The sequence below is a fragment of the Pteropus alecto genome, unplaced genomic scaffold (genome assembly GCF_000325575.1).
Source record: "Pteropus alecto unplaced genomic scaffold, ASM32557v1 scaffold233, whole genome shotgun sequence".
Classification (NCBI taxonomy): Eukaryota; Metazoa; Chordata; class Mammalia; order Chiroptera; family Pteropodidae; genus Pteropus; species Pteropus alecto.
In genome coordinates this window covers 1364303-1379932 of record NW_006434367.1, presented here as the reverse complement: position 1 = coordinate 1379932, position 15630 = coordinate 1364303, and the positions used below count along the sequence as shown (strand labels likewise).

Sequence of the window (15630 nt, the reverse complement as noted above, 5' to 3'; positions counted from 1 at the left end):
CCTGCTGAAACTGTTCAAATTGACCATGTCATCACTTAATATTAGAAACCATGAAAAACTGCTGTAAATGACTACTGGACATTCTGGTATGTCAGTGCCACTTCAGATTAGAAATACATTAGAAAAATTTTCAACACCATTGAAAACCAGCAGCTATCACTTTAGAAAAAAGTAAGCATCAGGAATCTGAAGGAGAAAAGTCCAAGATTTTAAGGCTAGAAAAGACCTTAATGACAATATTTTTCAATTTGCTTGACAGAAAAGGAATCTAAAGCTACAAAAGTTAAAAAACTTAACCAAAGTATAACACTAATTAGCACTGTTTTAGATTGTACTCAAATTTCGAAATTTCCCATACTTACTATCTCATGACCTAAGAGCCAATCATTTATAAAGATTAATAAATCCTGTCATTTAATCATTTATAAAATTTCCCAAGATTTTGATAAAATTGTAAAGATTCTAATAAAGTCTAAGAGTTCCAAGGTCGATTTATCACTACTAGTCAGTATTTGTTCCATTTTATTTATATCCTGGAGGATAGTGTTCTGCAATTTTACTTAAATATTTAAGGAAATAAAAGAAAAGGATATATTAGTTCTTTGGGTCAGAAACACTCTGACCACTAGCCTTCAACAATTAAAGGCCAACACTGATAAATGAATATCTCAAAAGAAATATGGAAACATTCGTAAGCTAATGATTACAAGCAGTACACTAAGTTGTAAATATTAATCATTACTCACCGATTCTTTCTCCACGACTCGGTTTAGCATGACAACAGCTTTGGTCTTTTGCTGCCAAACCATGAGCCAGAAATGACAACCTGTATTAGGAAGTGGACCCTGTAAGAACAGCAAAGGAAAAATAGATAAGAGAATGGGGATGGAGTAAGGCTCAAGGAAAATTCCTTCAAGTATGCTTCTGGTTTGAGAAGAATTATTGGATCATAATAAGTAAATCAAGACTTTAAACCCACTTGAAAAATATGTCTGCATTAGTTAAGATTATCAGTTATAAATGATCAGTTATAAACTGACTTTTATTCACTTAAGCAGAAAAGGAATTTTTTAGGCTATCAGGCAGCTTTCAGATTTCAGGGCTGGAGAGGCAGGCTTGGGCAGAAACAAATGTCAAGACAAGATTCTGCCCAAAGGACAGACAGCTTGGGAGAGTCAGCTTGGGACAGTAGTGCTCCTCATCTTGTCACTTCTATCACCTTGTTTTGCTGGCATTGCCATATTAAGGTGGCTATAGTATTTACACATAACCCAAATGCAAATCAATCAAAATCACAGGCAGGAGTATGTGACTGGTCATGTTCTAGCTGCAAAGGAGGTAGGAAAAAGAAATTTCTGCCCTCTTCAGCTTCCACAGCAGAAAGGTAGACCCTGCCTCCCACAGATCATGGCAGTCCAGCAAAAGAGAGAGTTTGTGCCATCACTTGCCAGCCAACCAACCCAATTTAACTACAAAAAGATTTCCAGAAAAAGCAGAAATTTCAAAGTACCCAAACCACTATAAAACTGTTAATCTATAATACTGCAGAATGTGTGACCTCAATGGCAGATATAAAAGGGGCAATAGTTAATATTACAATATTGCCATGGGGGTGGGGGGAAATCAAATCATATTTTGTACTACCAATCATCTTCGCATTGTGTTTAATGGCAGCATAGGGCAGAAGAAAGGGCAAATAAGAGATGAAAAGGCCATGCCCAAATCATACCTAATTTTAAACGACTGAAGGTTAAAATGAAGGAGGTTTTACTGTACCTAAAGTAACTCAACATGCATTCGCCTCAGGGCAGTTTAGCAGAGTGGTGAGTTAGGGACAGAGTGAGGATGCTGGGGGCAGATCAGCTTGGAGATTCAGCTCCACAAGTAAAATAAGGCAATTCAAGTGGCTCCAGACTGAAAGTATCTTTAGGGCATTTGTATTCCCTGGTATGTAATGGATGCTCAATAAATATTATTTGAATTAATAAACTCTAAGCTTCTAAGTTACAAAAATACTAGAAATCTACTGAGAATCCTGAGAAACTACGACACAATGAGGATACTGTTCTCACTCAACATGTATTATCTATTGCTTGATCTACTTTCAAAACAAACTGTAAAGGTAAAAAGAGCAATAAGCAAATCTCTAGTAAAATGAACACCTTTGTTTGATCTAAAAAAAAAAAAATGGATGTACCAATCCATCAATGAAGTCACTCCTTAGTGTGCACGCGTACCGCCCGACTCAAATTCTGTTAATGGTTCTAAAAGTGTACAAGGGTTTATCTCTCGGCTCTTTCACTTACCAACAACACTACCAACTTTATTCTTCTGTAAAATGTAGATTTATACCAAAGGAATGATATATTTCAAAAAAATTCATACAATTCAGAGGAAAAAGACAAAAACAAGCAACAGCTGAGGTCTTTTAGCATCTCTAGTTTTCTCTAGCCTTTGAAATATTTTCTGAGTATGTTCTCCATTCCAATGTACAAGGCAAGAGCAGTCTCAGCCTTCAAAGAGCTTACAAAAGAGGCAAGGAGAAGTACTTATCCTACTAACTGAAACACATCAAGTGCCACAAGAGTAAGTGGTACACCATCAGATCTTTAGGAATAAAAAAGACACTATGGCAGAGCTTTAAATATGAGAAAAGCACTAACACAAGTGGGGGAGGGCAATGGAGAAGAAATTGAGGGGGAAAAGGAGAGGAGAAGGGAGAGGGGGGGTCCAGGTCCTTTCAAAGCATAAAGTAAGGCATGTGCAAGTTTAGGGCACATCTGGAAAAAGACAAATACATCAGTGAAGGTGAAGTGGAAGTACGCAGTAGAAAACTACACCTGTAGAGTATAAAGTTTCTTCAGGAAACATTCACCAAACATTTTTTAAGAAGTAAATGATATGATCAGATTTGTATGCTTCTAAATAAATAAATAAATAAATTGATTGCTTGATTAATTAATTAATTAATTCTAGAGGTATTGTTAAAGGTGGATTAGAAAGGGAAGAACTGGTGGCAAGGAAATAAGTTAAAAAGCTACTGCATTAATACAGATAAAGTTCAACAGAGGTCTGAAAAAGGGCAAAGGCAGCAAAAGTAAAGGATTTGGCAAATGATGAGGATCACTCTAACCTAGATGCAGGGAAAAATAGGAAAATAGGTTTTAAAAAAAGCTCGTAAAAAATAGGTTTAAAAAAAGTAAAAAAGGCTTGATTAAAAAAAAAAAAAAACAAGTTACATATAGAAAATGTGGAATTTATTATGTCAATGGTTCACCTGGGTAAAAATATCCAGTAGAGACCTGAAAAATATGAGGTAGGAATTCAAGAAAGAAGAAAAAGCTGAAGACAAGCTTCTGAGTTCTCACACTCTACATGAATTGAAGGAGCTCTATTAGGACACAGTCCTAATAGGAACAAGAGGTTTAAACACAATCGCTAGAGTATTAATCAGGCATTTTCTTTATTATGATGGGATTTACAGTGTTTTATAATAGAATTATTATTAATATTAACAATATTATTACTGCTACTAATAAAAAGCAAGAACAAATGCCACAACGAATAACCTGTGTAGTGCTTACCATAGCACCAGGCACTATCTGAGTTTCTCTCAACATCATTCTATAGATGACACAGGTATATCTATATAATCACTAATACATATATATAGGATTGGAGAGTTAAGTAACTTGTCCAAGGTCACATAGCAATTTTAAGGTAGTAGAACTGAATGATTAAAAGCATAAACCACGGATCTTGTGGAGACTATGTGGCTTCAAATTCCGGCCTCATCTTACTTCATTGTATGACTTTGCTAAAGTTATTTAATGTCTCTGGGTCTCCTTAGATCAGGGTCCCTAATACCCAGGCCACGGACCGGTACTGGTCTATAACCTATTAGGAACTGGGTCACAGAGCAGGAGGTGAGTAAAGCTTCATCTGTATTTGCAGCCACTCCCCAGTGCTATTAGCACCGCCTCAGCTCCACCTCAGATCATCAGGCATTAGATTCTCTCATAGGAGCACCAGTTCCTGATGCCAAAAAGGTTGGGAACTGCTGCCTTAGATGATTCCTGATGTATAGCACAAGGATAATCAGAGTATTTACCACAGAGGATTATCCTAAGGCTGAAATTATACAAAATACATAAAATACAGGAAAATGTTACAAAATTGCTAGCTGTTAATTTTACTTCCCACTAGGATATAAAGGTTATAATGGCAATGGTTTTACTAAATGTCTGTTTTATTTGACAATACCTGCCACAAAGAACTCAATTAATGTTTGTTGAATGAATGACTATCCAGTGAAGTAATGGCACCAGGATTTGAGTACAGATACTATGAATACAAAGTTCGAATCACTCTCTCTTAAGCAAGATACACAGGTTGAAAACATGGTTCCAGAGAATTAAAGTCACAAGTATAGACTGGAAGGGGGTAAAATAAAAAAACAAAACCTAAATCAGAATCTTGAGAAACACCTTCATTTTTAAGGACTAAGATGGAGTGGGGTGGGGGAGCGCAATAAGGAAGACTAGGGAAATAAAAAAGGAAAGAGTTGTAATAAGGATCTAGCCTAGGGTAATTATTCTTTTCTATTTTTTAACATTATAGTTTTTCCAAATAGAAACTAAAAATTTTTAACTCTAAAAATGAGTTTATTAAAAACATCGTTAATGCACATAAGAAAAACTTCAGATATTACAGAAAGGCAGAAAATGGCAAGTTAAAGTCTCTATTCCTAACTTTCGGAAACCACCAGTACTAATGGTATGTGTATAATTTATTCAGCCAGTCATTTATAGATTATTTCAGTCCTATTATTTCTGGTCCTATGCTATTAAGTTGCAATAAACACCTTCCTATATATCTTTGCCTATACATATTTGACTACTGAGTATTATAAATTTTTATATCTCTGCTGACTAACAGGTCAAAATAATAACTTATTGCTGGTTTAAATTACTAGGAAAATTGAGAATCTTTTCATATACATTAAGTCCACTTTCGTTTTTTTCTTTGAACTGTAAATTTATGGTCTTTACCAGTTTTCTTACACAGTGTTTTTTTTTTTTTTTTGACTTAGAGGAACTGTTTTGCCTCATGTAAAATAATTTTCATTTCCTGTGATTCAGAAATAGTCTAGTCTAACAGCTTACAGTTACATTCATCTGAATATCTTTTTCCAGATTCTGATCCAAATTGGGTTTCAAAAATCTCAATATTATGAATATACAACTTATCTTTTGAGTATTTAAAAATCATTAACTGGGGGAAATTATTTCACTGTTAAGTCTCCGTTATTTTATGAAGGATAACTGGTACTGATAAACTAAAATAATTTCTATTATCTCAGAATGGAAGAAGAGCAGGGATATGGGTGTAGCCAATGTGTCGAGGCCAGAATGCCAAAGGTAACCACTAGGCTCTCTGGTCTCCTAGCCAGTCCTCTGGGGACCTGGTCTCAGCACCCTCGCTCTGCCCAGAAAGTATTATCTGTACTCTAAGAAAATATATGCTAGAGAGGGGGATAGAGATGAGCTTTCAAAGGGTCTCTGGTTATAACACAGGTTATCTGAAAAGAAACAGAAAAAGTTCACAAAAGGTTAACAAAGGCTTTGTATCCGATATAAAAAAAAGATAATTTGCCTGAAAAGAACTGGTCTAAGCCATTCCATTAAAATTCATTCCTTCATGAAATGTATAACATTAAAAATAACTTTATTATCTAAAATATACAAAGCTGCTAAACATAATATCTGTAATTCATTACATAACAACAGAAGAAACTGAAATAGCATTTCACTTCAAAAAAAGAAGTCAAGACATAGTTTTAGCTATGTTTTAAAGCAGATCAATCACAAAAACTGCCTTGTCAGGCATCTGCTGGACATCATATCACTTGCCTGTGTTAAGATGTAACTCCTTTGCACCTCTTCTATGTCAACTAAGCTCGCATTAATATAATCATTTTCAGCATTTTGCAGTTTAACACGACTGTGATCATCTGGAAAAGAGAATGATAAACCATAACTGTCATTTCAAACATGTCACTTCTTTTTTAATATGAATATTCTAGGTATTTACAAAATGACAGAAGAAACAAAGAAAAAATACATTAGCACCACAGGAGATTTGTCTCAAATCTCAAATTATTCCTTTTTTAAAAGGAAGTACAAAAATGTAATCCTTTTGTTTGTTACTATGGTGTTGGAAGGGAAGTGCCTCTGTTTGTAGTACATTTGCTACTATAACTAGAAAAATCAACCAAAATATAAAAAATAAAAGGAATAAAGCACCTGCCTTCCTAAAAGTAGAAGGATCGGTTAGATTCTTTGTGCCTACAACCTCACAGGTCAACAAAACAAAACAAAGCAAAACAAAAATTGGCCTCAAATAGATTAAGACTAGATTTCCACAGTAACTACATTTTATTTTCTTCATTCCTCAATAGATCTGCATGCATTCAACTACAGTAATCCCCACTTATATTTGTTGGGGATACGTTTCAAGTCCCCGCAGAGGATGCCTGAAACTGCAGATAGTACTAAACCCTGTATATACTGTTTTTTTCCTATACATACATACCTATAATAAAGTTTAACTTATAAATTAGGCACTGTAAGAGATTAATAACAATGACTAATAGACCATTTATAACAATATAGCGGGTAGCATCTACAGCATGGAGACACTGGACAAAGGGATGGATGGAGCAGAATAGCATGAGTTTCGTCAAGCTATTCAGGAGGGTGTACAATCTAAAACTTATGAATTAAATTGTTTATTTCTGGAATGTTCCATTTAATATTTTCAGGCCGAGGTTGACCATGGGTAACCAAAACCTCAAAGAGAAGCCATAGATAAGGCAGGACTATTGTATATTTAAATAATTTTTTAGCCCTTAACTATATTTAGATTAAATACTAAAAATATCTATATAGTTAGAATGTTCCAATTCTTTAAAAGACAACTAAAGATGTTCCATTACCAGGTTCTGTTATAATAGTTTAGACATATTTCTAGTTTTTAAAAGTAAAAATCTTAGATTTAGAATTTGTGCTAATTTAAATACATGGAGTATAAAACTTTACCTTGTATCATTTTGATGGGTAAGAAAAACATAACACATAGAAAGCACATGCATAAGAATAGAATTAACTTTAACTTAAAATCCTAAATACACAACTGTCGGAAGCACACTACTGAATTATAAACTGAACATATCTGACATTTAACTCTGGAGGAAACATTATAAGCTGCTTCCCTCAAAAAAATCTATACTAAATACCCATTCTCTCCCTACTTTTAAACTAAAAAAAAAAAAAAAAAACTGTTTAGATTATGTCCACATAAAATAAAACATTATTAAATGGCTTTAGTTTCACACATCTATTTATCTAAGACGTTTCTGCTGGACTGAACCCAAGACCTCTGTAAATATTACATGTCATTTGCCAACAGGAAAAACTAAGAACTTGTTATAGTAAATCACTTATACCAGAGTTCTCGGAAAGATGATGTCAGCAAGCTTCTTTTTTTTTTAAACAGTCACTTCTTTTTTTAACAGTTTAATCACCCTTAAACTGTTATATTATGTGAGATGATAAAAAGGTCAGCTACCTAATAAAGACCATGTATCTTCTAGACAACATGCATAAGGAAAATACGCATGCTTTTAGAACGTCACATAATCCTCAAAATTCAAGATCCACTAAAATATAACACTAAAGGAATGTATTTCCTCATGTTGCAATCAGAAAAACACAAACCCCAAAGGTTAATCACACCTACTGCACAACAACAACAGAAAAAATAATGTGACCAACAGAAGCATGAATCCATAATAACTGGCAAGTTTCCTCTCCAGGGTGCTGGGAATTCAGTTATCTTGCGTGTCACCATCCCAGATCCTTCCAAAGCTATAGAGGGAATGAGCCTAAAGAAAGTCCTTCAGCATTTGTTTTTTTAAGAGTATCTGATACCCTGCCATCAGTATTCTGAACTAGATTTACTGTTATTTTCCCTCTAGTTGTAGAATCTATACCAGGTGTCACTCCAATTCATTAAACACACTGGAATCACACACTCTTAAAGCACAGATTTATGCCCTGGAGCCCAGGGAGTCCGACCAATGGGGAGCAGGGTGCTACCTGAAAGGCACCCAGGGTCATGCAGAGTCTGGCCCCAGGCGATGGCCTTGCTTCTAACTTAATTTATCCATATAGAGTCAGTAGAAGCAAAGGAACACTAAGTTTTCTAAGGGGGAAAAAAAAATTTGTTAGCGGATAAGACTAACAAAGAAAGTAACCCTTTGGAAAACTATAGCTATTTAGAACTGGTTATAAACATTGGCTGAACCTATATTTTCTCAGAACTGATTATAAACAAAACTTTGAAATACACCTAACTACATAATTAGATATTTAAATTCTTCTATTCTGTAGGTAGATTAATAAAAACTTAAAAGTGTGTTTTGATTCAGAAAAGAATCTGTGTAGAGAAAAAACGTTAAGTTTCTTGTGTTAAATAAAACATCGCTTTAAAACTACAAAGATAGTAAGCATACATATTTCGAGAATTTAAATTATCAAAGCTTTTTTTATGAGAAATTGTCACTTTATGATTTATATTCTCTAACAAAATTAACGAAAAAGAACAACGCGTCTGCTCCAATTAATAATCATTTAATGTATGGTTTAAAATATCTGTGGGAGTGAACACAGGTCCTCCTAACATGGGAGTCAAATGTCTCCTTTCCCTGCTCCATTACTCTCAGTCAGCCCAAAATCTGTGAACTGTTCATTCCAAAGCAAACCTTTTGACTTTTGAATTAGGAATACACACACACACAGTTGCATGCTTTCTTTTTTCCCATAGTTTAAATTCTGCCCAGGAACCTCTGAAATGAGATTATCAAAATGACAGAGTCCCATTACCTCTGGGCTATAAGTAAGTCCCAAGGCCCACAGTACTTTATCATTATTTAAGTATATGGTTATCTCTCTCTTTCCTATCTTTAAAAAGATACAAAAAAGTGAAAAAAAAAAAAAATGAAGATAATTCAAACTATATTGCATGATACACCACAAAAGCAACCAAACCACACTTCACAGGAAATCTTATTTCTCAACAACTAATAAACAGCAAGAGCAGAACTATCAAGAATACATGCTTTTTTCCATGGGGGCATCATCTGCTCTTAATTCCTGTCACTGAGTGCATAATGAAGAAATGCAATACCCAATAGAATTGTGCCTTATAAGTTGGAAAAAATTAAATAAACTTCTGGGAAAAAAAAGGGGGGGGCGGGGACACTTTTGATGAAGATTCCCTTACCTCCCACCCTCAAACGGTATGTTTTCTGAGAAATGGTTTCATATGTCAAGAAATGACTAGCTCTAGCTGTGGCCTAAGCTGACAATACAGATTTGCTTCCTCTTTCAATACTGATACCAGCTTTTTGTTGTTGTTGTTGTTAACTAACATCCCTCACCTCCAGTTTCACCTAGTTTAATATTATTGTAAAGACATCTCCTTTTAGAAAGTCTTCCAGGTCAAATTGGCTGGAAGATTTACATTCATCATAACCATCCTCAACAGGTTATGCCAAAGCAGAGCTCAAGAATAATTAACATAAATTGGGCAAGGAGAAGACTGACTTCATTAGCACAGCATTAATGTAAGAGTTTCCCTCTTTCTTCTCCTATTCTCGATCAAGGGGGAAACAGTAGGTTTTTAAACACTGATGTCCATACTTATATGGTACTTCCCTGACAAGAATACAAAGCATTATATAGATATGTGAACTTTCTTCAACCTTACAAGTAAAATTCTTGAGGCGAAACATTAATTTTCTCTCATAAATCAAGGAATGAGCCAAAAGCAAAGCTAGAACTAAAATCCAAATCACCACAGCACCACCATATAAAATGTAGAAGAAACACAAACCTTAGTACACACAGAGTATTAACATTTCATTTCTTTGCTCTGCACAGAAAACTCTATTTGATGAATGGTTCCTTTACTCCCCACATAACCAACTACAACCGCTGTACAGGGTTATTTAATGCCTATAAAGTGCCAGGTAATTTATGACACATCTTACTGGGTTACTTCTTTAATCCTCACGACCTGATGACGTTGATATTATCATGCTTATTTTACTGACACTCAGGGAATTCAAGTCATTTACCTAGGATAACACACTAGAAAAGCAAAAGAGGAGATTCAAACTTAAGTTTATGCTACTTAAGAGAGAGACTGCATATTTCTTACACTACATGGTCTCTCTCGGTGACATCCAAGTTGGTTCCTTCACCATCCTTTCCACACACCCTAAGCTCTCCTGGTATCTCCTTTCATAATGTTCTTCACCTCAGGTATGATTTCCATCATCATCTCTGTCACAGAAACCTTATTTCCTTAAAGATCCAGCCTAAGACCTATTTTCTCTATATAACCTCTTTGATTGAATCCCACTATGTTGGTCTGTTCTTTATATTTAATACCTTCAGTACTCATATAGAATTTTCAGGCAACAAATATATTTCAGGAGCCAAGCAACAGGGACATAAAGATAAGACATTCTTTGTTTAAAGCTTTTTACAAGAAAAAAAATCATATTAAGTAATAACTCCCAGACTATACTTTATTGCATTATGTATTGTGAGAAGAAAGCTGACCATCTGATGCCTATCTAAGGAGGCCTAGTAAAATGAGCAGGCTTTGCTACATAGGTGAAGGAAAGGATAAATTCCAGCAGAAAGAGCATATGTAAAGAGTAATAAAAGGAAACGGTAAACCATGAGGACTGGCAAATTCAGAAAGGCTGAAGACCTGGGTAGATGAGAGAGAAGTCCCAAAACACGTTGAGGCTATGCTCTGAAGGACCCTGTGTTGTGCCATAAGCACAGGTAATCTCAATGAAGTTCTTTAAAGTACTGACACAAGCACATTTGATTTTCAAGAAAATTACTACTAGCAGTAGAGGATAGACTGAAAGAAAGAGGAAGACAACTTAATACACTGATGCACTAACAGTTTAATCAAGAGGTGGTGAGTACTGAACCCAGCAGTGGCAGTGAGAATGGAAAGCATTACTAATGAAGCATTTCCCAGGTACACACCATCACGGACTTGCTAATAAAGTATATATTGTTTTGGAATCATCTGGTAGGTTCAACCTTTTCCAAACAGGTTGACTGTCTTTGAAGATTTCAATCAATCATGATTTCAAGTTCCTAAACTTGATAGGACAATGTCAACTGATTAAATTTTGCTTCTATACATCTCCAAATTGAAAAGGGCCTCTTTATCTCCTAGAGTCTCTGCAATGGAAGGAACACCTGGGAAGTGTCCTTACAAAATGCATACAATTCATTAATGTAGTTTAGAACATAGACATATTTCCTCTTTGATAGATTATATAAGACATACTAAGCTTCAGCTTAATATAATCAGTAAGCATCTAACCGTTCTCCTTTAAACTCAGAATCTCCCCTTTTAGGAGAGATAGAGCCTAAAACTGAAGGTAGAAGGAGTTGGGGAAAACTGTTATTTATCTTAAATCCAAAAGTCCATAAGATAATATGCAAACAATGTAGGTCAAATATTTACTAAATACATTCTCCGTTCCAGGCACTGTTCTGGTCACTTGGAACCCATCCATACCCTCGTGGAGCTTACCTTCTTAGAAAGGGATAGAGCAATAAGCAAAGCAACTAAGTAAATTATGTTATATAGTAATAAATGCTATGAGAAAAAAAAAAAGTCAAGTTGTGCTGGGGTGGTGGGCAGGTTGCAATTCTAAATAGGGTGGTCAGGGTGGGCCTTATTTGAGAGTGACATTTAAGCAGACTTGGAAGAGGTCAATCAGATGGATAAGCACTGAGACGAATGAATGCCCTAAGGTGAGTACATGTATAATATGTCTTGGAGACATAAAGGATGTGGTTTGAGCCCAATGAACAAAGGGAGAAGCAGCAGCTTACAGTTTAGGGTCAGAGAGTTGAGAAATCCTGTACTGATTCATTAGTCTCATTTCATTATTCATTAGTCTCACCTCCTAAATTTGACTAACAGAGAAAGAGTTTCTACTTCTATTTTCTCATAGTGCCTATCTAGTACAGTGTCACTAAAAATTTAGGTCAGCAGTGTTTAAGCATTGTTTATATAATGAATTTCAGAAAATTTTCATAATCAAATTGTTAAGTTGTGGTCAAATTTTGTCAGAATGACAAATCACTATCAAACCATATAAGAAGGAGATGAAACTATGCTAAAAGTGACTTTAAAATTGAACTAATTCAGAAAAAAATAAGAGATCAGAAAGCTTCAGGACTTTTTAGTATAGATATCTAGAATTCCGTGGTACAGATGAAAAAAATGGGTGAGGGGAGGCTAAAAGGACCTAAAAACGTAGATTCTGATGTCTGCTCTGGCTGTACCAGCCTAAGTGACTACATACACAGCTGTGACTTATACAGAAAAAAATAACCTACTGCTTGAGAAACATTATTAGTATTCAAGCTACTCAGACACTATGGCCTGGGATAACAGTCAGGTCACTAGTGCTCCTTGGGTCTCAGTTTTCTCGTCTGTAAGATAAAATGGCTAGACTAGACCGGTCCTTGGTTATTTTTACTGACTGACCCTCAATACCCTGAAAGTATCAAGTACAACACTCTTTGAAAAGTCCTATTTTGTCTTAAAAATTTACAGAAATTTAAAAATTCTACTTCATTATGTATCTGTATTTTAATATACAACCAACCTACCCCCAAATTCCCTAACTCTGAATAGAAGTGATGGTCCTGGAAGATGCGCTGTTTTCCCCATGACTTTAGTCCCCTCCCTGCAGACTTCTGAGCCTTCCAGTCCCCAGCGTAAGTACTTCACAGTGAAGCTTCCCAAGGGATGAGCTGTGGCTACAATAGGGGCCTCTGTTAAAAGGCACCTATTATGGGAAGATCTTGATTCACTTTGCCCATGGGGCGGCAGCAGCACCCATGTCTCCAGCCATTTGCAGCATTCTTTGTTAGGGTTAAACTCTTTGTGACCAGAGACCCTGTCATGTTCACCACGTATTCCCACTGCCTAGCACAGTACCTTGCCCAGTACTCCACTCAAGAAGGCCATTAAATTCAGAGACCTGGAAAGACTCTGGCATAACCCACAGACATTTCAATTTCATGTTTTACAGGCACTCAATTGTTTGTGTTTGTGTGTGTGTGAGCACATGCAGCTGTACACAATTTTATCACATGTAAATTCATGTAACCACTACAGTCAAGATACAGACCTATCACCACAAAGATCCTCTGTGTGACCCTTTAATAGTCATAGTCTTCTCCTAACCCATTAATCTGTTCTCCATCTCTATGATTTTATTCATTTCAATAATGCTATATAAATGGAATCGTACAGTAATACAACCTTTTGAGATTGGATTTTTTTACTCAGCATGAGTCCTTTGAAATCCATCCAAGTTGTGGCATGTGTCATTGTTCATTTCTTTATTGCTGAGTAGTATTCTATGGTATGAATATACATACCACAGTGTGTTAACCATTTACCCACTGGTAAACAACTAAGTTGTTTCCAATTTAGGGCTATTAGGAATAAAAGCTGTACACATTTCTGTGTGGACATAAAGTTGCAATTCTCTCTGATTAATGTCCAGGAGTAATGTATAAGGTAAGTCTAGGTTTAGTTTTTTTAAGAAACTGCCAAACTATTTTCCAGAGTGGCCATACCATTTTATATTCTTACTAGCCTTGTATGAGATCCAGTGTCTCTGCATTCTCAGATCCTTGTATGAGTGCTGTGGCCTCATTATTTTAGATGTTTTAGTTGGTATGTAGTAATCACTTACTTACCACTAAGTTTTTAATATGCATTTTTCTAGCAGTTAATGATATTTTTCTAATGGTTAATCGTGTTTTTTTATATGTTTGTGCTTATCTGCCATCTATGTTCATAATCTTTTTGCCCACTTAACTGGGCTGTTTTTTTTACTGCTCAATTTTGAAAGTTCTGTATATATTCTAGATATGAGTTCTTTGGGGATTTATAAATATTTTCTCCCAGAATGCCTCTGTCTTTTCATCCTCTTAACAGGGTCTTTTCACAGAGCAAAAGTTTTTTACTTTTGGTTTAGTCCAATTTATTGATCTTTCTTTCACAGATTGTGCTTTTGGTGTCATGTTAAGGACTCATCTAGTCTTCATCTAGGTCCTGAATTTTCACCTAAAAGTTTGATACTTTACACTTTAAAGTCTATGATCTACTTTAAGTCAATTTTTGTATAGTGTGAGGTTTAGATTGAGATTCATTTTATTTTCCTGTAGATGTCCAACTGCCACAGTACCAAACTGCTGAAAAGATTATCCTTCTACCATTAAATTGCTTTTCACCCTTGTCAATAATCAGTTCAGCATACTTGTATGAGTCTATTTCTGGGTTCCCTACTCTGTTTCACTGATCTATGTTTCTATCCTTCTATCAAGTTATATAGTACAGCTGACCTCTGAACAATAAGTGGATTAGGGGTGGCGATCCCTCGCAGTCAAAAATCTGTGTGTAACTTTCACTCCCCCAAAACTTAACTACTAATAGTCTACTGTTGACTGGATGCCTTACCAATAACATGAACAAGTAACACATATTTTGTCCATTATATACTGTATTCTTATAATTAATTAAGCTAGAGAAAAGAAAATGTCAAGAAAAACATAAAAAGGAAAAAATGCATTCACAGTATTTATTGGAAAAAAATCACATGGAAGTGGACCTGTGCAGTTCAAACCTGTGTTGTTCAAGGATCAACTCTGAGTATTAAAATCGAGCAGTTATTCCTCATCTTATTTGTTTTTTTCAAAATTCTTTTAGCTATTTTACCTCAGTTCCTTTGCCTTTCCACATAAAATAGGCCTGTTTATATATGCAACAAAATCCTCCTGAGATTTTGATAGGAATTATGTTAAACCTACAGAACAATTTGCGGAGACATCTTTACTATCCTGAGATTTCCAATCCATTAACATGGTATGTCTCTCCATTTATTTACATCTTTTATTTCTTTGATTAGCGTTTTGTTGTTTTCAACATACAGGTCCTATATATGTTTTCTGAGATTCCAAAAGATTTCATTTTCTTAGAGCAATTGTAGAAATGGCATTGTTTTTAATTTTGGTTTCCACATGTTCACTGCTAGTATACAGAAAGATAATATTTATATCTTATATCCAGCAACCTAGTTTAACTCACTTATTAGTTCTAAATTTTTAGGTAGAACTTTGGGAATTCTTCATAGGCTATCATGTCATCTGCAAATAGGGACAGTTTTATTTTTTCCTTTCAAATCTGTATGTCTTTTATTTCCTTTTCTTTCTAGCATTCAGTACCCCCTTTAAATAATTTTAAATTTGTATGTTGAAATAACTTCAAAAGTTACAGAAGAATTTCAAAAGTACAAAGAACTTTTCTTGAATCATCACAACAAGTTGCAAACATGATACCTGACTATCCCTAAATATATTTGTGTATTTTCTACAAATAAGGACTCAGTCCTATTTAATCATAGTAGAGCCATCAAAATCATAAAATTAACTGATACTTTAC

The 15630-nt window shown here is 35.1% G+C and overlaps 1 protein-coding gene across 4 annotated transcripts in view; it reads right to left on the bottom strand.

The window, feature by feature from the left end:
- The window catches only part of PTPN2 (protein tyrosine phosphatase, non-receptor type 2), a 71065-nt gene that overhangs the window by 29595 nt on the left and 25840 nt on the right, over positions 1 to 15630 (bottom strand). For all 4 annotated transcript variants that reach the window (XM_006909215.2, XM_025044898.1, XM_006909214.3 and 1 more), the window contains exons 3-4: positions 5913 to 6013; positions 747 to 845 (exon numbers count right to left, since the gene is read on the bottom strand). In XM_006909215.2, the coding sequence (XP_006909277.1) occupies positions 747 to 845; positions 5913 to 6013 (200 nt within the window). The remainder of the gene's footprint in view (positions 1 to 746; positions 846 to 5912; positions 6014 to 15630) is intronic.